Genomic DNA, 23392 nt, shown 5'->3' on the forward strand with positions numbered 1-23392 from the left:
ACCTGCCCTGTAGTATGACCCTATGAAGCAGAGGTGACTCGTGGGGCGGTGACATGCGGAGTCACAGGCTCCCCTCCCCAGATTTGCTGCTTGGCTTGTAGCGAGCATGCTCACAGGGACTGAACACGCTCAGTAACACTGCTGAAGCTGGCTGCTCTCTCTCTGCCCCGCACCCCCACCCCCCCAGGGGTCATCTCTGCTATGAAGCAATTTCAGTCGGTTCCACAGATCACTCTTAAAAGTGCCTTTTCTCATTTCCAAGGCTCGTTCTTTTTGAACAACTCAGGACAATTGTGGTCGATTTAAAACCACCACCACCACCACCACCACAACTTTGTAGTCCCGCGGGTTGAAGGAAAATCATGTAGCAAAAGCAGGCTATGCAATCCTGCACTTGTCTCCATGTGGGCGGGCTGGTTCCCCATTGAAGCTGTAGGATTGTGTGTGGGTTTCAGGATTGGGCACAGGGTTCTGACTCGTGGTACATTATGCTGCCACGCTGTGTCTGTAATCAATAACATTTCTCCAAGCATTTCTAAACGTTGGACATCAGCAATGTGCCACATTGTACAATGCTTATTGCCATTCCGCCAGCTCGTGTCATTGCCCTGCAGGTCATGACGTGTTTGGTCTAGTTTTGTTTCACACAGTTTTTGCTTCGATTTCTGCTTGTGCAACAGTTTCAGGATTTCGGGAGGGAATATTTCCCATACAATATTTATCACATGTTTGCCATCTGGGTTTTCACTGTCATTCCGTTCAATTCAAAGTTTAAAGACTGAAAAATTGGACCTAACGGCAGCATAAATCTCTGTGGAAAACATAATTCTGTGATCATTTGGGGGGATTAATAGACTTTTTAACTTAAAACAACACCCCATGACTTCAGTTTCATTTAATAACTGATTAATCACCTTACTCTTCATAATTAGATAATTAAAAAAATGCAAGTCTTATGGCAAAGCAAAGGGAGGAAAATACACCTTGTGCTGAATCTGTTCCTATTGTGCTAGACCCCCCTGAGATTTCCTTCTGCATTTTCCCTTTGCTAGTTAATTGCCTTGTAAGAACTAAAGTCAATAGCTTCAAGCCTAGACTGTTGAAGGGCTTGCTCCTTCACGTACTGTTGGAGAGGGGAAAAATGTGTACACACAGGTTTAACCAATTACAAAAAGAAGTCCATTTGGAATTTTGAATACAAATGGGTGGTGATTCAGCTAGGCATTGAAATCGGAATTCCAAGAGAGCTTTGACTACAGTCTACGAATGCCATTTTGATCAGAAAGCTTTAAAATGGCCTTCCTGAGTGAAACTAATTTGACAGTTGCCATTCCTGGTAGTTACAGCCTGTAGCAAATGCCTGGTAGCGTTACAAAATATGTTTTAAATTTGTTTAAAATGTTTTATGGTGCCACAAGTACTCCTTTTCTTTTTATGTTTTAAATTGTTTGTAACTTTTTATATTGCCAGAGCAAAACGCCTTCTTACCTAATAATCCAATAGACCGTTTCTCTAACCCTGCACGCTAATGGAACCTGTAGCTGAATTCTCAGTGAAAGCTCCTAACTACTTTGCAAAATAACGCAGCGTTATTTTGTCTTTTCTATTCACGCTGCTTTTGTTGCTCTCATGCAGCTGGAGAGATTTTCTACTGCCAGTGACTCAATCAGTCATTTTCTGCAGTGAGAATTTTCCATTAAGTGGACATAATGGAAACGGTGTGGCAGGGACCTTGCCCTCTGTTGCAGTCCTGAGCTTTGACTTCTTTGAGATTCAAGATGATAATTATTTTAGACCCAGTGGAGATAAAGGCCCCACGGTGCTAGGCATGTACAAACACACTAAAAGAGAGCGCCTGCCCAAAAGAGTTTACAGTCCTACTAGATGAGAGATGAAGGAAGTGTTATCATCACTGCCGTTTTACTGATAGACATCAGATGTACCTCTGTGAGGTTAAGTAACTTGCGGAAGCTCATATTGGAAGTCTGTGGCAGACCTTGGAATTAAATCGACAGTACCTTAACCAGAAGACCATCTTTCCTTGAAAGAGTAAATGAGAAGAGGTTCCGTGAGAGGAGAGGTTTCAAATTTCCACTCTGTCATTACTGTGTATTGTGTAAACGGTATTGTTGATCAACAAAGGCTCTGGAGAGCCACTACTGTGTGATACGTTCTGCATTTTGCTGGGGCTGTAGGCAACCGGGTGTTTTGGGCTGTAGCTGGGGCTGTAGGCAACCAGGTGTTTTTCGCTTGAAGTTTAAGAAAACTATTTTCCGTAGTTTATTTGCCATTGAATGAACGGAGGACATAAAATTTCAGCATTCTCCTTCCTTTGCAAATGTTACTCTGTTATAAAATAACCTTTAAAAGAAAAACAAAATCTCATTATAAAATGCCATCCTAATTTGAAACAGCTGTTTCATAATTTGTTTCTGTGATGCTACATTCAATATTTTGCAGGGTAGAACTAAGGTAACATTTATTTAAAATCCATTCACTATTACCAAGAATTATTGTACGTATTACTCGGATAGACGTATGGAACATGTGTTCCGTATTAATCGAGATGCTTACTCCAGTGTGCACAGCCGCTGGTCTTACTACTCAAATCAAGATGTACACCTTTAAAGAGCAGCTTACATATTTCAGGCAGATGTCTATTTTTTATCATTGATTGGCCTCAATCCTGCAAACGTGCAATGGAGCAGCTGTGTCCTCCTGGACCTGATTCAGCAAAGTACTGTAGTATATGCCTCACTTCAAGCATGTGAGTGTCCTCCCACTGACATCAATAGGACAAGGAACGTGCTGAAAGTTAGGCATGTGTTTAAGCACCATGCTGAAGCAGGGTCTGGAGTGGTTCTAACTGATTCAATGGATTTCTCGCATTTGCAAAGTTACTCAGGTGCATAAGTCTTTGAAGGACTGGGGTTGTAATTTGTGGATGAGTGGGTAAAATCAGAATTAACTGAAGAAATCCTGCATATTCTAGAGTTTAATAGGTGCGTGTGTTTGTTTTTCATGGGCTTCTACACATATTTCTAACCAATAAAATGTGTGCCGAATTAACACAAGCAATCACTGTGTGCATGCAGATTGAGCAATGATAGGTCTATGTGGATAAGCAAAAAGAAAAGGAGTACTTGTGGCACCTTAGAGACTAACCAGTTTATTTGAGCATGAGCTTTCGTGAGCTACAGCTCACTTCATCGGATGCATAGCATATCGTGGAAACTGCAGAAGACATTATATACACACAGAGATCATGAAACAAAACTTCCTCCCACCCCACTCTCCTGCTGGTAACAGCTTATCTAAAGTGATCATCAAGTAGGGCCATTTCCAGCACAAATCCAGGTTTTCTCACCCTCCCCCCCCCCCCCACACACAAACTCACTCTCCTGCTGGTAATAGCCCATCCCTCTTTGAAACCTCTCTTTATAATGCGCATGATAATCAAGGTGGGTCATTTCCAGCACTAATCCAGGTTTTCTCACCCCCCCCCACACCCCCCTCCAAATACCACACACACAAACTCACTCTCCTGCTGGCAATAGCTCATCTTACAATGTGCACAGCAATAATCCAAGTTTAACCAGAACGTCTTGGGGGGGGTTTGTAGGAAAAAAACAAGGGGAGACAGGCTACCTTGCATAATGACTTAGCCACTCCCAGTCTCTATTCAAGCCCAAATTAATAGTATCCAATTTGCAAATGAATTCCAATTCAGCAGTTTCTCGCTGGAGTCTGGATTTGAAGTTTTTTTGCTTTAAGATAGCGACCCTCATGTCTGTGATTGCGTGACCAGAGAGATTGAAGTGTTCTCCGACTGGTTTATGAATGTTATAATAATAATGTTATAATAATGTGGATAAGCAGGCACTGTTGGGTATGCAGTCACCCCATATGAATACACAGCTACAGTAAATGTACATGCAGATTGGGAGCACGCCTAGATCTACCTGTCTACACCTAGCCTTTTGGAAACCTAAGTACCTAATTTGGAGAAGCAACCTCCTACTGGTCATTAGAAGTTTTAGTAGCTAGATGTCCATCTGCCACTAATTGTGAGTGGAAACTTGCAGGCTGAGTTATTTGCGGGTGGAAAATTGTGCGACATAAGTTAGTAAAGGTGGCTGGGATGGGGGTTATTTGCATGTTTTTCTTCAATGTAGCCATTATTTTTAAGACAACTTACCAAAATATGTTGGTAAAACAACACTGCATACCAAGGAATTGCCTCCCCCTTTGATAGGAGCTAGCCAAGTGTCGGAAGCTTATCGGTATAATTGTTTAGGCAGGGTATTCCCACTACACAATTTAACCCTAAATTTCTTTATTAGAAGCTGAAGGCCAAATGGTATTGTACAAATGCTCTAATCGTCTCTAAAAGCCTAAAAAATAAGTGATTCCTACATCCATATAATAACACACGTTCATAAACATTTGATCAGAAGAGTCACAAAAGAATCAAACCCAGGGATAATGCTTTCATCCTGGTTTGCTCCAGTATGATCAGATAGGAGCTGAGAAATACCCCTGGTTTTTGTATACAGTGCAACAAACAATTGATGGCATATTGATTGTCACTGTCTTTGCTAAAACCAGGTTTCGGCCAGGTTTTGGTCCTGCTGATTCAACATGCACAATCTTTCTTCATTACTCAGACTAGTTAGAACCATCCATTATCACTGGGGCCTTTTTCCCCAAGAACTTTTCCTCCTATGTTATGTTACCAGTTACCTTTCAGATCCAGTTTTTCCAATTAAGCCACATTCTTTCAAGGCCTTCCCAGAACTGCTAACAGGATCTACTCTTCCCATAAATTATTTTCTTTAGCCGAGCTAAGTTAACCCTTTATATACTTCTTTAATACTATGCCAAGTTAGTCGATTTACAGGGCTAACTTTCCTTTCTCCTGTTTAGAGGCAGTGGGGTATTTATGAAGTGTGGACTTGGAATGAAGTGTGGACTTGGAATGGGAAGAAACTCTGTTGTGGGCTTCAGGGATGCTTAAATTGATACAGCAGGAGCAGGAAGTCTGTATTTTAAATATCAAGAAGGGTCACTATGTTAGTCTGTATTCACAAAAACAACGAGGAGTCTGGTGCCACCTTAAAGACTAAGAGATTTATTTGGGCATAAGCTTTCGTGGGTAAAAAAAACACTTCTTCAGATGCATGGAGTGAAAGTTACAGATACAGGCATAAATTTACTGACACATGAAGAGAAGGAAGTTACCTTACAAGTGGAGAACCAGGGCTGACAGGGCCAATTCAGTCAGGGTGGACGTGGTCCACTCCCAATAATTGATGAGGAGGTGTCAATACCAAGAGAGGGAAAATTGCTTTTGTAGTGAGCTAGCCACTCCCAGTCCCTCTTCAAGCCCAAATTAATGGTGTTAAGTTTGCAAATGAATTGTAGCTCTGCAGTTTCTCTTTGAAGTCTGTTTTTGAAGTTTTTTTGTTGCAGGGTGGCTACTTTTAAATCTGTTGTAGAATGTCCAGGGAGATGGAAGTGTTCTCCTACCATTCCTGGTGTCTGATTTGTGTCCATTTATTCTTTTACGTAGAGACTGTCCAGTTTGGCCAATGTACATGGCAGAGGGGCATTTCTGGCACATGATGGCATATATCACATTAGTAGATGTGCAGGTGAATGAGCCCCTGTTGGTGTGTCTGATGTGGTTGGGTCCTCTGATGGTGTCTCTAGAGTAGATATGGGGACAGAGCAGGCAACGGGAGAGTCAAGAGCAATTGAGAGTCAAGGGTGTCGAAAGCCTGGGATGGATCTTCTTGTTTGTATCTTAATACATATCTAACTACCTAAAGAGATGTCTGCCTTAAAAAATGTGCTATTTTATTACTTTAAAGAAACACAGATACACTCACATTATCCGATAAGAGGCAAAGATAAAACATTCTCACCAAATAACATCAAACTTCTCTTACAATGCAAATTAAAACAGCTTGACTAATTATTTCCAGGGTTTGATCAACAGTGTTTTAACTAAGTGAGATTAAGAAAGAAAGCGAGATTAAATTGTTTAAATGCAACATTAATTCATGCTTAACAGCATGCGTGGTTTTGAAGTTATTTCTCTTGTGGTAACAGCTAGGAGCCTCAATGGTGAGAAGGGACCCCATTGTGGCAGGTGCTGTACCAACACAGAACAGAAAGACGATCCAAAGAACTGACAATCTAAGAGTATACACTTGGAGTAGTAACTGTTCTCGGAACGGATCCCAAACATTCTCATACTTGCCTGTTGTTTTTCAAGATGTGCGGTCTTACTTGGTTGCTTACTTGTGTGTAGAAAACACCTTAGGTTCTATGTAAGTGCTGATTTTGTTATCTGAGTTGTGTGTTTTTGTGCTTTTTTTTTTTGCCTTTCCAGATTTAGACGACCCAATAGTGACAGTTCACCAGAGCATCGGGGAAGCAAAAGAACAGTTTTACTATGAGAGAACAGTGTTTCTCAGGTGCGTTGCTAACTCCAACCCACCTGTACGGTACAGCTGGAGACGTGGCCAAGAGGTATTACTGCAAGGGTCGGATAAAGGAGTTGAAATCTATGAACCCTTCTTTACCCAGGTAGGAATCAAGGTACAGTATTTTTCTTTTCCTCATAATATTTTCCCCCCTTACGTACACAGTATATTGACCCCTTAAAGAACAGTTTCCTTCTTTCCATTTCAGGCTTCACATCTGTTGTTTTCCCCCCACGGAAGCTGAAGAAATAGCTATCAGGCATGGTGTAGGGGTTTTCACCAACATGGTTCATTTCAGGAGCCTGAGGGAGTTAGAAACTGACTCTTATCTAATTCTGGTGGGAGTTGGGAGCCTCTTGTCTTTTCCACACTTTGTGGGTGCTAGTTCCAAACAACTTTTTACACGGGTGGCGGGGGGTGGAAATTTCAAAAGTGCCTAAGTGACTGAGGAGCACAAGTCGCAGTGAACATCAATAGTGTTTGTACTCTTGGGTCACGTAGAGGTGTTAGAAAATCCCACTATACAATTTAAGTCCGCACCAGAGGATCTTTAGTGCTATCATTTCTCAACAGGAACTAGTTTTGTTTGCTCATCAGTCGCTGAGGGTATGGCTACGTTGCAAATGAATAAATAAATACACATCCCTTGGTAACGAGCCTGAGCCTGGGTCTACAGACGCTGGCTAACCCTATGGAGCTAACAGTACCCACGTAGATGTTCCCACTTGGGATGGAGTCCAGGCTCTGAGACCAATCCCTGTTGCTGGGTTTCAGAGGCCAAGCTCCAGCCTGAGTGGGATCATCTACATGGCTATTTTTATCATGAGCCCCATGAGCCAGAGTCCATAGACCCAGGCTCCGACACTCGCTGCTGTGGATCTGTTTAGACATACCCGAAGAGTCAGCTGCTCTAAAATAAATATCCAGCTTCCATCCCCTTGCAAACCTGCTCAAGGCCCCATAGGGCTGTTGGCTTCTCTGTTGTGGAAATCACATACAGTACTGTGAGTCCAACCCTAAAATGGCCAAGGAAAACACAATTGCATTTTAGGCTAATTTCACCCTTCTGCCCAGAACCATCACAAGGCTGGTGCCCATTTAAGGCCTATTTGGACTGGTACTCAAACGGTGCCCAGGCCTGGTGCTGATTCTCGGCACTGGGTAACTTTCAGCCATGGTGAGTTAGTACACAAACGGAAGTGGAATACTTTTCTTTAGGCTTACACTGTTTGGGCAATTTATGCTATAGGGCAAGATTGCATGTGCTGTGCGTATCCTGTCTGTGTGTGCTGCGTAATGATGGCGTGCCTAGGAGTTACTGAGTGCCTTTATTTTTGTAAGCATCATTTAACAGAGAGAAAACTCTCTTTATTTTCAAAAAGAACAGGAGGACTTGTGGCACCTTAGAGATTAACCAATTTATTTGAGCATAAGCTTTCGTGAGCTACAGCTCACTTCATCAGATGCACTCCTTTTCTTTTGCGAATACAGACTAACACGGCTGTTACTCTGAAACCTCTCTTTATTTTGAAATTGTTGAGCTACCCTCTAAAAAGGAATCTAAGTCAAAAATAATGGGTGGTAAGATCCACTGCAGGTGCAAACTGAAGTAGCTCCTTTGAAGTCATTGAAGTGCACAAATTAAAGATCTGCCGCATCATCCTGTTTTTTCCTACCTGTTCCCCAAATAATTAATGTACATTGTCTCTGTATAGAAAGTTACAGGGGGAGAAAGCTGCTGTTACTCAGAAGTGTTGCTACCAATAAACTCTGGCAACTCAGGCGTATTGGCCATCAAAGCTGCCTATCAGATCACATTTTTGAACACATTTGTATTTCTGAAGACCGTAAATCAACCCCAGTTTGAAAGTGGGGGAGAAGGAGATCCAGTCTACTGAAAACAAGTGTGTGTGCATGCGTGTGTGTGTGTGTGTGAGAGAGAGAGAGTGTTTTGAAAATCTGAAAAAAACACTGAGGAAAGAAACAAACAGCTGCCCGTTCAGTCAGAATTAGAGCAGAACAATCCTAAATCATTCTGAGCTTTTGACTTGAGAGCACCATCATTTCTGCTGTGTACACAACACTCTGTCTTGCTAACATAGCGTGCAATTCTACAGAGAAACATACAGACTGGAACCTTACAGAGATGAGAAATAGACTGGTAGAGTACCATTCCTGGACCTCTGAACGCAATGAGATTATTCTTAATTTATCATCTATGGACCCAGTTAGGGACTCTGTGGTCTGTTTTCTAGTGAACACACAGGTGTGGATTTGGAGGGTTTTGAATGGTTAATTAAAAGTCAAATTCTCCCTCTGAGATGGGATTCCTTGACTAATAATGCGTCAACATGGCAACGTTTACTGTCATTTCTTTTGTTCGATATGTTCTTATTAGGCTAGAAAGCATCACATTAAATTAGATTCCTTTTTTAAAAAAAATATGGTCCCTAGGTTATTAGGAACACTCTTGGTAAAACCTGTGTGTGTATTAAATTAGTAAATAAATCAGATTGTCATATTGATCATCAAAAGCTTATCCACAGCCTTTCTGCATACATTGGTGCTCAGGTTGAATTAACGCATCTACCTGTGTGCATATGAGATTTGATACACAAGAGGACGAAATGTAATTAAAAGTTCGAGTCATACATGTTTACTGCATACACCTGCATAACTGGTCCTGCTGATGATACATCCAGTAGCAAACAGTGAGAGCTGATGTGAGGAGGGATAAGAGATTTGACTTTAGAACATTTGGGGATTTGAAGTTGAGATGGCATTTTCTTCTTGATAGCTTTGAAGCTGGATCATCGGTCCAAATCAAATGAAGTTTAGGGAAAACAAATATTGAAATATTTTAACTCTTCTCTTCTATTGTAGCCAAAGAGAGGAGGGGTGAAGGAAGCAGCATATTCTATCTGTATTTCCATTTTATTCAGTATTAAATAAAAGAAGATAAAACATAAACCACATTATTGCCTTATCTTCATTTTAGGAATCCTGCCACTCAAATTTAGCTCTAGATTTTTAAACCAGAATTTCTGCAATTCGGTTGTTAACAAGGATTACTTACTCTAGCAACTCTCGGGGGGGGTGGGGGGAGGGAACCCAGTCATACACACATGTACTCATGTACTAAAGCAGTTCAGATAGTGAATTTTTTAAAGCTTTAAACTTGCTACACAAGTTTTCCCCTAAGGATTTTCTTCTTCATCATCATCATCATCATTAGATATTGTAATTGCACAGTTCAATGATAAGATTACATTTGCTGTATTTACACTAATTATATAATTAGACATAATTACACTAATTACACAAATCAGCTAAAATTACTTTTAACAAATCATAGACATTGACGTAACATAAATCACATTACAATTGTGAGATCAGTCCACAACATCAAGGAGTTAACAGCTGCGGCTTAAACTTGCAAGACTCACAAACTCATAGTATCTACGGGCCTCATCCACAGTCCATTGACTTCCACAGTCATCTTCGCGTCAACTTAAATGAGCTTTAAATTGGCCCTTATGTCCCCCAGATATGCCTGAGCACGTTGTAAGGTATGAAATCCTGCATTCCCATCTCACGCAGAGCTACACTGATGTCTGAATTTGACCAAAGAGATTTAATAACTCTGTTAATTTCCATCTCCATCAGTGTTTGCTGGTCACCCGTATTGATCCTTCTTTGAAAAGGGGTACAGATTTCCTTTTGTATTATTGTGTGCGTTTGAACAGTCTAGTTTAAATCCTTGTTCCTGCGAACACTTATGCAACATCTGCTTAACTTTCACATTTAACTTCGCTGGCACTACTCGCATGTTTGTAGTGAAGCATGCTACGTTATGTTTTCAGGACTGGGACCTAAGGTTGCATTTAAGGCTACCTTTTCCTGAACAAGCCACGTGCTCCATTTATTTCACTTTCATCTCTTTTTGCTTATTCATAATGTGCAGTATTTTTGAATGCAGCCCATATAGCCATCCAAATCCTTCCTATTTAACCTTGTGCACTTGATATTTATGCAACCATTTTGTCCCAATAAAACTATACACCAGACAGTAATATTATTAACAACTGAGAGGAAATCTTGTAATAAGAGTTCTTCAGTTTGTTTCTTTCAGTATGTAGGCCACTTCATGCCTGCTTTATTCCGAGCTTCAGTTTGCTTTAGTGGGAGTTCTGCCTGAGTAAGTCAAAGAAGATTTGTCCTTTTATATCCTTTTAGTTTAAGAACTGATGCTGTACTGGTCAGATCAATGGTCCATGTATTCCAGTGGACTGTCTCTAACAGTGGCCAGTACCAGAGGGAGAGTGTACAAAACAGGGCTATTTTGAAGAGATCCCACCTGTCTTCCCCTCCCGGCTTCTGGCAGTCAGAGGTTTAGAGTCGCCCTGAGCATGGGATTGCAGCCCTGGTCATCTTGGCTAACAGCCTTGATGGACCTATCCTCCATGAACATATCTCGTTCTTTTCTGAATTCAGTTATACTTTTGGCCATCGCAGAATCCCATGGCAAGGAGTTCCACAGGTTACTTGTGCATTGTGTGAAAAGGCACTTCCTCTTGTTTGCATTAAACATGCTGCCTATTGATTTTATTAGGCGACCCCTGGCTTTTGTATTGTTTGAACACTTCTCTATTCACTTTTTCCACGCTATTCATAATTTTATAGACCTCTGTCATATCCCCCTTAATCATCTTTTTTTTCCTAAGCCAAACAGCCCTAATACTTTTGGTCTCTCCGCGTATGGAAGTCATTCCTTACCCTTGACCATCTTTGTTGCCCTTCTGTGAACCTTTTCAAGTTCCGCTATATTCTTTTTGAGATGGGGCAACCAGAACTGGACACACGGAGGTGTGGGCACACCGTGGATTTACAGAGTGGCATTCTGATATTTTCTGTCTTATTTTCTATCCCTTTCCTAATAGTTCCTAACACCCTATTAGCTTTTTTTGACTGCTGCTGTGCATTGAGCTGAAGGTTTCAGAGAACTATCTACGATTGCTCAAAGGTCTCTTTCTTTCTCTCATATAAACTCTGATTAAATATTTGTTGAATGTGGGGAGTCTTGAGCTTGAAAAAATACTTTTGTTTCTATGCTGGCACTAATTGCGTGTTCACGTTTTAATACAGCTTTATTTTATTGAATTTCTGTTTCTGTGGCGCACTGTTAACTGACAATGATTTACCATAGAAATGATGATGTTGTAACTATGCTTCACATTTCTGTTTTTTTCCCCCCATGATGTCTTTATTTTGTATTTGATCTAAAATTGAGTATTTGCATTTAAACAGTCCTTCCTGAAGACATCTGGTATCGCTTTGTCAGGGAAACATAAACACCTGTGTCTTTTCTATCAATGATATAAGATTTTGTATATTTTTTTCATTAAGGGTTGTTTTCTCAAATGTTTCTGTTTGCAGGTTCTCTGTTATGCCCAATTCATATAGTATTTTATGTGAAAATTTCCTGCCTGGATGCTATAATTTTCTCTAGATCCTGTCAAAAAGAGCTCCATTATTAAATACTCTGTTCAGATCTTTGCACCATAATTTGCATAACTGCTGTCTAAAAATAAAATCTCTAGGAAGCCGGTTTTCAAAGGAAAGCAGCAGGAACCCTTTTACAGTAGCTTATGATTTTTCATTATCCAAGTTTTATCTCAGGATGCATTACCTGAAATGATACCCAGTCAGCAATTGTGACTTCAAAGCTGCTGCCAAAACAAGATTTTTCTTTCATTTGTTTGACTGTATGTAGGGGAGTTAACCTTTTAGGTCATGCCTGTAAGCATTTTTGCAGAGCACTTTTTGTATGCAGCTGGGTTGGTTAAAATCAACTCTTCTTCCTGGATAGTTCCAACTTGTCACCTGCTCCTAACGAGCCATCCCAATACAATATTCTTGTGTCCCCAGCAGTCTGTCTCCGAAAGCTATGATAATCTGCCTGTCCCTATGGCTTAATCTCATCCTAATTTACCTTTCTAATGTGTGCAGGGGGAAACAAAGATATTGAAACTAAAGAATCTTCGGCCTCAGGACTATGCTAATTACAGCTGCATTGCTTCAGTGAGGAGTGTGTGCAACATCCCTGACAAGATGGTGTCTTTCAGACTCTCCAATAAAACAGGTACCGTATGAAACTATCTGCTCTCCTAGTGGATCTGGTACTCGTACAATGTCTTCCAAATGTATAGACTGCACAGGATTATGCTATAATGTACAAAATGTGGCAAGGCACAAACCCACCCGATGCTATGATCTATCTAGAAGTAATGGGCAGACGCAACAAAATTCAGATATTCATCCAAAATGCCCTGCAGTTGGAGTGTGTTTGGATCAGGGATTTTGATTCCTCTCCTTACGTGATAGGGGACAGCTGTGGAATTTGTATCAGGATCTGACTTTCCCTAGCATTTAGGGGATTTCTCTATTATCTAGATGTTTGATAAATATGCACACAAAAGTGTTGCATTTAGTGTCCTCAGAGAATACAAATAATAGCCGCACTTGATATAAAAGTATCCTTAATATATTGTTTAGAAGGGATAATAAATGGTTGACAGATGTAAGTGTGTTACAGACATGAGTGTGTGCTATAAACACAACCGGAGAAGGTGCTGTAGATGATAATAAGTCATATATTGATCTGTTGAACTCTGTTACAATTAACCATTTATTAAAATAACTACTAATAATTTTAAACTTTTAGAAACTATTTATAAATTTACCCTTGATCTAAAGTCTAAAAGAAATAGCTGTGGGCCAGGATGAGTGGTACCTTACTCTGTGAGAAGTCCCAATGGAGTCAGTGCGACTATTTGTAGAGTCGGATATTATTCAATGAGAGTAAAAGGATCACAGTCAAGCCCTATAAAAAGATCTTGGGTGGAAGATTTCATAAGAACCCTCTAGATGTTCTACAGCAGTGGTTCCCAAACTACTTCCGCCGCTTGTGCAGAGAAAGCCCCGGCCGGGCCGGGCCAGGCCGGTTTGTTTACCTGCTGCATCCCCAGGTTCGGCCGATCGCGGCTCCCAGTGGCCGCGATTCGCTGCTCCAGGCCAATGGGGGCTACTGGAAGTGGCGCGGGCCGAGGGACATACTGCCACGGCTTCCAGCAGCCCCCATGGGCCTGGAGCAGCAAACCGCAGCCACTGGGAGCCGCGATCGGCAAAACCTACGGACGTGGCAGGCAAACAAACCGGCCTGGCCCGGCCGGGGCTTTCCCTGCACAAGCGGTGGAACTAGTCTGGAAACCGCTGCTCTATAGAGCTAGTCAGGAATTTTACATCAGAATGTTTTGGCAAAAGAAAATGCTTTTTTTCTTCAAAATTGATTTTTTTTTTAAAGAGAAAAAAAAAGACTTTTGCCAGTGTTTTGATTTTCTGTTGGGAACATTGAAACAAAATATTTAATTTCAGATTGGGTTAATCTGAATCAAAATATTTTGATTTATCAAATTTAAACATTTTGCATTGGGTCAGTTAGATATCAATCGGTGTCTCCTGAGTTGCCACATGGAAATTAGAGTTCATTTGTCTCATGTCCCTGTTGTCCTCTAGGCTTCGGCCTCCCAACTGGACTACATCTCCCATATCAAACTTTCCCACAGGGCAAACTTTTTGAATTTTTGACCTGCTTTCATGCTTTGTATCAATGTTTATTAGATAATTTGCAAGAAATGTTTTGTGAACTGGAAGCCAAACAGCAGAAACATTGTGTTAGCTCTGTTCAAAGTCAAGAGTAGATAATTAATAACTTCAAGTAGATGTTTTCTGGAGAACTGTTGGTTAGCAAGTGTCAAAACATGTTGAAGATTGCAAGTTAGATTAAGTGAGTTTACGCTTTAATAATATATGCTGCAAGGGCACTGAAAACAGGTAATGAATGAATGAAGCTGCCGGTTGAAGATGTAATCAGGGTTCTGCATGGATCTAGGATGAACTACTCATTGTATATACATTTGTACATTTTCCCATTTTTCTATAGTCATGGCTCGATTCCAAAGTATGACCATCAGCTTATTTGTATATCTCTGATGGTTGTGAAAGTAGGTATAACGTCAAAGACCGAGGGCCTGATTCTGCTTAGGTGTAAATCAGGAGTAACTCCATTGACATCTAAGGAGACATGCTCATGTAAACCCTGCATGAGTGGGAGCAGAATCAGGCCTGGAGACGGTAGTCAGCAACTGTATAACCCAATGATCAATGTGTACTTTGATTCCCCATTGCTATGCCTGGTCCACAGAGGATGTGAGTCTGTTACATCCCCAGCTACAGAGCTTGGCTCTTTAGCTTAAACTATAGACACACTCCGGCTTTCTGCTCTAGCAGTCTCTAGTTCAGTCCCTGGTGTGGTGGCCAAGATGGTGGTTGTTACCTCTTCACCAGGTGAGACCAGCAGAATCCTGCTCCTGCTCTGAGTTCTCCGAGATGCGATTTAAATGACTGTTGCTGTGGTATATTTTAGCACTGTTAGAGAAAGTCCTCTCCATGAGCTTGTTAAAATGGGTCCATCAGTGAGGGCACACACCTCGTTCGGAAGCATCTGGGGCTGGCTACCATCCGAGACCAGATTAGAATAACTAGTTTGTGGTTTATTAAGAACTATAAAAGATGTGACAACTGGGCCAAAACTTGCTTTCATTTACACTGATGTTACTTCCTACAAGTTAATGGAGTTTCTCTGGATTTATATTAGTGTAACAGAGCAGAATCTGGTGTACTCTGTGTCCATTTGATTCAGTGTCTGCCTGCACATTTGTTCCACCTTTTTGTATTTCTATTGGTATATAGTGTGGAACTATTTCACTAGGAGTAACCAAAGAAGAGAAACAGTCAGAAGAGGCTATAAAGTGACAAGCAAATGTAGCAATTCTGATACGTGAAAGTGGTGGCAAGTGAAAGTCAGCTTCGCGGCTTATCACAGAGCCTGTGTGTTTAGCATCAGTAGTCTCCATCAGTCTAGTCTGTAACCAAAACTGGAGGAGAAAGCTGTTGCCAAAGATCACATTACTGTTACCGATTAGAGAGAGGGCTGGATATAGCAAAGACAATTTGTGGCCGTGTGATGGGGACTCAGAGGGCTGGGATGTCTAGTGGTTAGCGCATCTGTTTTCTGCCCCTTCCCCCTCTCTCTGATAGGGGTGCCTGTTCTTGATTGTAAGCCGGCAATCTCCAGCTTCCCACCGGCATCCGGGCCTTGTCTCTTAAGAAGGTGTGTTAGGGAGACTCGGGCCCTCCTCCTCCACCGGGTCCCAGCCCAGAGACCTGTGGGAAGCAACACCGGCAGGGTCCCCCTTGCAGCAAGTCCAAGTTCACTTCTCTGGGCTACTTCCTATCCATAGGTCCCTTCAGTATGGGGCATGGCTGCCATAGTCCAACCATTCACTCAGCAAACAAAGAGTCCAAATGAGCAGGTCCCTGCAGATCCTCAAAGGGGAGGGTGTTTGGAGAAGGCCCTGCCTGTGAGCTTTACCCACTCTGGGGTACCCTCCCACTCTCGGCCTTCTGCCTGGCTTCCTGGAGAAGGGTTCCTTTCTCCTGCAGCCTGTCTGCCACCTTTGCCTCCATTTTTGAACTCCCTTCTAACTCGCTCCTCCAGTTGGAGCATGCTTGGCAGGCCTGGAGGTGTGGGGTATCTGGGCCCAGTGTTCTCTCTTAACCACTTTGGGTCCTTCAAAGCTACTTCTGCTGCCGCTGGTTCCTTCATCCCTCCAAATTCTTGTGCACACCTCTAGTTTCCTTCCCCGGCTCCGTGAAGCTCGAACGCTTGCACCTCCCACCCACAGAATTTGGTCCAATAAAAGACATTACCTCGCCCACCTGGTCTACCTCAGATCCTGGAACCCGCACGACTACAGCAACACTGCAAATGATTGTACAACAGACGTGCAACGGTTGTATTATGTTTTGGTTTTGTATAACAGCACCTAGGCCCGAAAGGAACCAGCCAACCTCAGAGCCCCGTTGTGCTGGATAGGGTATAGACATTGTGCTGGGTAGTGTATTTGATAGCTGCTTTCAACTACCTGAAAGGGGGCTCCAAAGAGGATGGCTCTAGACTGTTCTCAGTGGTACCAGATGACAGAACAAGGAGTAGTGGTCTCAAGTTGCAGTGCAGGAGGTTTAGGTTGGACATTAGGAAAAACTTTTTTACTAGGAGGGTGGTGAAACACTGGAATGCTTTACCTAGGGAGGTGGTGGAATCTCCTTCCTTTGGAGTTTTTAAGGTCAGGCTTGACAAAGCCCTGGCTGGGATGATTTAGTTGGGGATTGGCCCTGCTTTGAGCAGGGGGTTGGACGAGATGACCTCCTGAGGTCCCTTCCAACCCTGGTAGTCTATGATTCTATGACTGGTACCCACTAAACCAGGCTGCCTCTTGGAACAAAATACTTAGCACCATTAGTGTAAATGCTGCTACCACCCCACTTCCCCCCGAGGCTTACAATTTAAAGATGTACGAAAGCCATACAGACGGGACAGAGAGCTCTGAGAGGTGTGGGGAGGGCAGCAGTGAGCGAAAGGTGTGAGAAGGTCAGTGTGGTTCCTAGCATCACGGCGCTGGGCATGTGCTGAACGCAGGCAGCGCTGCTCTTGGCTCATGTAGGCTTGTGCAGGTAAATAGCTCTAAATATTCTTGCCAAACTATGGCCGTCATGCCTGCATGCGCATGGCTGTAACATAAAAGCAGCAATTCTGCAGCCCTGGCTCTGTTTCAGCAGCATTTTCTCATTTGAGCAGTCCCATTAAAAGCACTGTCTCAACGTTCATTTGACCCCTCACGCGAGTAAGGGCTGCAGACTCAAACCCGACTGTTTTGCCACAAAATCGATGGGCTATCCTGAACAAGAGAGGCCTCTGAAAAACGGCAATTTGCCGATGAGCCTAGGAGGCACTGGACCCATATTCTGTGCTGGCTTGCATTCGATCCACGCCCATTGGGCTTCACATCAAATGGGGACACACACAAAAGGCCCCACAGTGCTCTTATAAATGATTTGTGTGCATCTTTCAACCCACCCGAAGCCCCTGCGTGATGCACATTCCTAATTGTCAGTGTGCTTTTCCCCCGGGCGTGAGGAACCTTCGTTTCCAAGGGCAGGGAGCAGAAAGAGTGCCAATTAGATCAGTCAGTCAAGAGGCACTTTCCAAGGAGGCGGCCACTTAAAGATTGCAGGGTGTTATGAGCTGTATTTTCTAATGAGATCTGATCCTTGCGCCACTCAGGAGCTCTCTACTAATATTCAGCAGTGAGTACCCCGGCTTAGGCGCAGGTGTGTGGGATCTGGAGCCTGCATCAGCTGCACCATCCCCCCCCCCCCCTTTTGGCATAGAGGGGGGCAGAGGGTATGTCAGGAAGGTAAGGGGTAGGTGGGAACAGGGTAGAGGAGCTCTGTTATTTTGTGCTTATCCCCTACTGGCTTGTAGGGTAGGGTCTGCTAAGGATTAGTAATTAAGGAGCCGGAACAAGAACCCTGCTCTTCAGGATCCTTCCCCTTCTCTGGCTCTCAACACTGCTGTACTTTTCAGGTTTCTTTGATGGGCCTGGTTTATTGTCCTAGCAGAGGCCCCCTTTCCCCCCGCCCCCAATGCACCTGGGAATGACCCCTTGTGGTTGCGATGCTCTGCCCCTTGTCTGTGTCCCAGATCCGCTTCCGCTTAGGTTCATTGCTTTGGAGTCACTGTCTCGCGCCTGCTTTTTCCTGTTCCATTTTCAGCAACTTAAAATAGTTCCTTTAATTGGCAGAGCCACACAATAGTAATGGCTTCACCTTATCGCCCACCTAAGCATCTCCCTTCTCGAGGTCTGCCAGCCTGTCTAGTGGCGCAGTTCAGCCCGGACCATGCTCTGGTTAGCCAAAGGTTCTTGCTTGAATGTGTCAACCCTGCAACCGGCTCAGCCTGCTTGTAAAGACACAGGGTTTATATAATTTTAAGCATTAATTCTACTCTGTGTCAAACATGAATTGACAGATCATAGTAAAATGCATAACTTACTGCTTAATCTACAGAGCCAGGGAAGGTGACTTTAAATACAGGTGCTCAGATCTAATAATATGCATTGAGACGTGCATGAGTTCCTTTAAAAATGGCTTGGTTCTTTTGAAAGCATTAGGGAAGATACATGATCTGTATCCATAAGTCCACATGGCTCTTGGATTGCTACAATGATATCAAACACCTGTAGGGCACTTGAAAGGGTTAAATAGGTAATGAGGCAGTTTTAAATATTGAAATTCTGTGCTTCAGATAATTTTTGGCATTAATGTGATTAATTAAAAATAGATGGAAGTTTTGATCTTAACCTACAAAGCTTTCTCGGTGCCATAGATTCATTTGAAAATATATCGGTGTGGATTAGTCAAATCGGCCTAGTTAGATTGCAGGGGTCATGACTAAAATATAACGTGGAGGTTGGATTCCAACAGCCTCCACTTTGATGTGTGCTTCCTAGCTGCAGGCAGTGTGGTGCTGGTACACAGGGCTGAGAGCCACTTCACTACTGCCTGCCTGTCGTAGCATAAGGGAGCCTTGTCTGTACCTGCTCGGGGTTGGCTCCCCATCCCCACTGGCCACAGACACTCCCCAACTCCACGGGCAGCCCATGCTTTCCCCTCTAGGTATTAGCAGGGCTCTTTCTCTCTCTAGACGAGCAATAGTCATGCTTCAGGTTCCCATACGTCCATATTTTCCTGGACATGTCCGGCTTTTGGTTCTTAAATAGCCGTCCGGGAGGAATTTTTAAATATCTAAAAACGTCCGGGATTTTGCTATTATTATTTTTCTCCAAAGAAGAGTTGATCATTCAAGAAAGAGAGTGAATGTTGATCGATCGAGAGAGTGCCCGCTTTTCCCCCCTAGCTCCCAGCGCTTGCACCGCGAAACAGCTGTTTCACGCAGCTGGGAGGGAGGGGGAGGAGAGAGAACTCAGGGGAGGAGATGGGGACAGGGCGGGTATTTGGGGAAGGGCTCCAATGGGGCGGGGACTTTGGGGAGGGGGTTGGAATGGGGGTTGGGAAGGGGTGGAGTCGGAGCGGGGCCTGGAGCAGGGGGGCACAAGCAAATACCGCCCCCTGTGGAGTGTCCCCAGATCCCACACACCTGTTCAGATATGTTAATCCTAGTCACGCTCCAACATCTAAGCGTCTCCTTGGAATATCCAGCCCCTCTTCCGCTGGACACTTGCAGTATTTACAGGTTTGCTGCTGCGAAAGAAGCAGTGCACCCCAGCTTACCAGTTACCCCTCAGCTCAGTGCTCCCCTTCCCGCACAGCGCTTTGATATGTTTACAGGGAAAGCAAGTAAAAGTTTATTTAATAAAGTCCACAGAGTCCAGTGATGGCAAGTACACATTTTGGAAACAAACAATAACATATACAATAAAATCATAACATGGAATCATAGCATTCCAGAACCTAGACTTAATTAACGAGAGCCTCTGATGTCTAAAGAAGTATTGCTCACCAGCACTTCCGCTGGCAGGCTGTAATCCCTTTTTCATGATACAAGATATGCTGTCAGCTTGTCTCCTCCGTGAAGGATCCAGGGTGTACCAGTGTGTTCCCTGCTATACCCTCACAGTCTGTTGTCTTTGCTTGTAAACAGGATCCCTTCCTGCTGTTGATATCTTCATGTAAAAGTCCTGTCTTGTAGATTTTACAACTTTTCTACTGCTGTCAGGCCTCCATTATGAGACGTACAATGCCCTGTGCACACATGACCCGGCAGGGGGATAAGCGTCTGCTTGAGAGGAACCTGCTTAAGACCTATCACTTCCTGGTCACCTGCCTTAACTCCAAGGCTTTGAGAACGTAATTTCCAGTATGGATTCATAACTCCTTAAACATTATCCATGCATATATTTTGGAAAGATTATGATGACCACTGGGCTACTGGCTTTGGAGACCTTACATGCCACCCTTTGGTAAACTTAGTGTGCATCTATATGACCCAAGGGATCCCTATAAACTCTATGCTCCCCTCTGCCCACTGCTAGCCGGCATCAAAAGGTTCTTGTGTCACACACAATTAAACTGAATCATAGTTTAAGCTGGCACTTTATCTTCTGTGGTAGGAATCAAATGAGAAAAGTTTCCTTCGCTTCTAATCTCTCCATTAAACAGCCTTCTATTTTGTCTAACTTATACTGTCTCTGTTGATTCCACACAGCATTACAGAATTATTTCATTTGAAAAAATAAGTATTTCTCTTTGCCAGCCATGGTGTTTTCCAGGAATACGGTGACAGTACATGAAAACGATCTGCAGGTGTCCAAAATCCCCAGATAAGAAGTGTAGCCAGTATAATAGAGCTGAATGCTGAGGCTGGGGATGATATTAGCTGTGTAGTAGAAAAATAAAGCAACTAATTACAGATACTCACAGTAAATTAACATGGTATGCGAGTGGAACCTACCTGAACTGCTGTATTTTAGGGATCATCATTGTTTTCCGTAACTTTATGGGTTTATAAAGCAGTCATAAAAAGGTCCTTCCCTCCATTTGAGAGCTGGCCCACAGATTCTCATTTGTGTGGTATATTGTGTTTAAATCATGATACGTTTCCGATTGGTTCTCCATTTTTTAAGTTAAAGGACAAGCAAATTGGGAAATCGTTGGAATTTTTAACCTTTCATCTTTGTTTTCCCCACTTCTGCATTTCAAAGCCAGCTTTGATTTAACCTGATTTTTTACAGTGAATGATTAAAAAACAATGTCTCCTAGCATGGTCTGTTGTTTATGGTTTGGATTTTAGCTGATATAGAGCCTGATGCTGCAAATGGATCCATGCAGCTAGATTCTGGTGCCACAGTGGAGTACCACTGAAGTCAAAGGGGCTCTGCATGGGCAAAGGGGTGAGCCCACATGGATCTGCTTACAGGACTGGGTCCACACTGGGCATGAGATGTACATTAGGTCATGACTTATAGTCCCACACCTTATTTTTTTTATTTATAATTTTATTAATGTTTCCAAATACAACAAATGCACCAAAATACCAGATTCATCATAATACACAAGGTAAATAAAGAGGGTTAAGATACAGGGAGGGGAGGAGAAACAACATCTCACTCTTCAGGGTCTATGTTAATCATAGACCTCTAAAAAGTCAGCCCAAATTGCTTTGAATTTGTTGGGCATTCCCTTTCTGTGGAATGTCAGTCATGTGTTAGCTGTCAGGTTGACCATATCACCAACCCAGGCATCAATATTTGGTGGGGATCGACTTTTCCGTTTTTGCAGAATCAATTTTTTTATCGTCCAAAGCTGCACGTTGGGACCATACTGCCTTGTTACCAAGTAATCTCCATGTATCAGGAATATATCCAAGAATGAAATTTAAGAGGGAGGGTCCCAAATTAGCATCCAAAATCAAATTGGTCTTTTGACCCACCTCATGCGAGAAATTCTTGATCCACGGGGTTAACACACGAGCTAAAACATATGGAGTAATACAGCACTAATGGAGTTACATTTCCAGCAGTGGTCAGCATTTATGGGGCCCATTACCATTAGCCTGCGTGGGGACCAGCATATTTGAAAAGTGTGTTTTGGTGAAGAAGCCACAGTCTCAGGTCTATCGTTTTTTTTTTTTAACATTAGATGGAATTGTGCTCCATTGGGTTGGAGATGGTTGTGTATCCAAATCTCTGCTCCACGCCAATCTCAAATGATCAATCTTTTGCAGGGTTTTTTGGGCCGGAAAATCATAAAAGGATACCACAGACCCATTAAATCCAGGAAGTCTCCTCCAAAAATATGAAACCTTCTAGAGGTTCTGGAGTACCCAATGCATCTGGCCCAAATATATTCATAAGTAATGCTTTAACTGGAGATATTTCCATGCTCCGGAGCAGGGTAAGCCAAACTGCTGAAGATCTACAGATGGTTTAAATCATTGACAGCTAGCTGTCACACAGTCCTCATTCCTCTGTCCATCCAATCCGTCCACAAACTTTAAGGATAGGATTGCTCCAGAGTTCCTATTTTCAAGCAGTCTCTTGCTTAAGCGTCATTGAATTGTTGTGCACCTTTGACTTAGCTGCAGAACCCACCCTCCAGCCCAAGGTGTGCATGTCAGAGTTGCACATCCTTGTGCATATACAAACCTAGGTTCCCCTGTGTCTGGGCATTTGCACACCCCTTGAGAGTGTGATGAAGTGCACACAAGCTTAGGTGCAAACCTGCTTGAAAATTTGGCCCATAACTGTATCTCTTTTTGGCAGTCAGAAGACCAAAATGCAAATAGAGACAAAAAGACATATTTTAAAAATTGGAAGTCAAATCCTACGGAGGACAGTGGAAAGGAGCATAGACTCTGGCAAATCAACTGTAAAAGTATAATTAGGCAGGACAGAAGCAGGAAGCCTGCCAAACAATCACTGAGGCCACTGGATGATTGTGGTGCTTAAGGAGCACTCAAAGAAGACAAGGCCACTGAGGAGCAGCTAAATGAATTCTTTGCATTGATCTTCATTGCAGAGGACGTGAGGGAGATTCCCACACCTGAGCCATTCTTTTTAGGTGACAAATCTGAGGAACTGTCCCAGATGGAGGTGTCAATAGAGGAGGTGTTTTTAATAAATTGATAAATTAAACAGAAATAAGTCACCAGGACAAGTTGGTATTCACCCAAGAGTTCTGAGGGAACTCAAGTATGAAATTGCAGAACTGCTAGCCGCGATTTGTAATCTATCCCTTAAATCAGCCTCTGTACCCAATAACTGGTGGATAGCTAATGTAACACCAATTGTTTTAAGAAAGCTCTAGAGGGAATCCTGGCTATTACAGGCCAGTACGCCTGATTTCAGTACCAGGCAAATTGCTTGAAACTCTAATAAAGAACAGAATTATCACACAGATGAACATGATATGTTGGAAAA

The 23392-nt window shown here is 42.8% G+C and overlaps 1 protein-coding gene across 3 annotated transcripts in view; it reads left to right on the forward strand.

Annotated features, from left to right (window-relative positions):
- The window catches only part of MDGA2 (MAM domain containing glycosylphosphatidylinositol anchor 2), a 647298-nt gene that overhangs the window by 340187 nt on the left and 283719 nt on the right, over positions 1–23392 (forward strand). For 2 of the 3 annotated variants that reach the window (XM_037901393.2, XM_043548875.1), the window contains 2 exons: positions 6398–6594; positions 12501–12633. In XM_037901393.2, coding sequence (XP_037757321.1) covers positions 6398–6594; positions 12501–12633 — 330 coding nt within the window. Of the gene's footprint in view, positions 1–6397; positions 6607–12500; positions 12634–23392 lie in introns of all 3 variants that reach the window. The other variant, XM_037901392.2, reaches the window with a different exon arrangement.

Source organism: Chelonia mydas, chromosome 6, assembly GCF_015237465.2.
Source record: "Chelonia mydas isolate rCheMyd1 chromosome 6, rCheMyd1.pri.v2, whole genome shotgun sequence".
Lineage (NCBI taxonomy): Eukaryota > Metazoa > Chordata > Testudines > Cheloniidae > Chelonia > Chelonia mydas.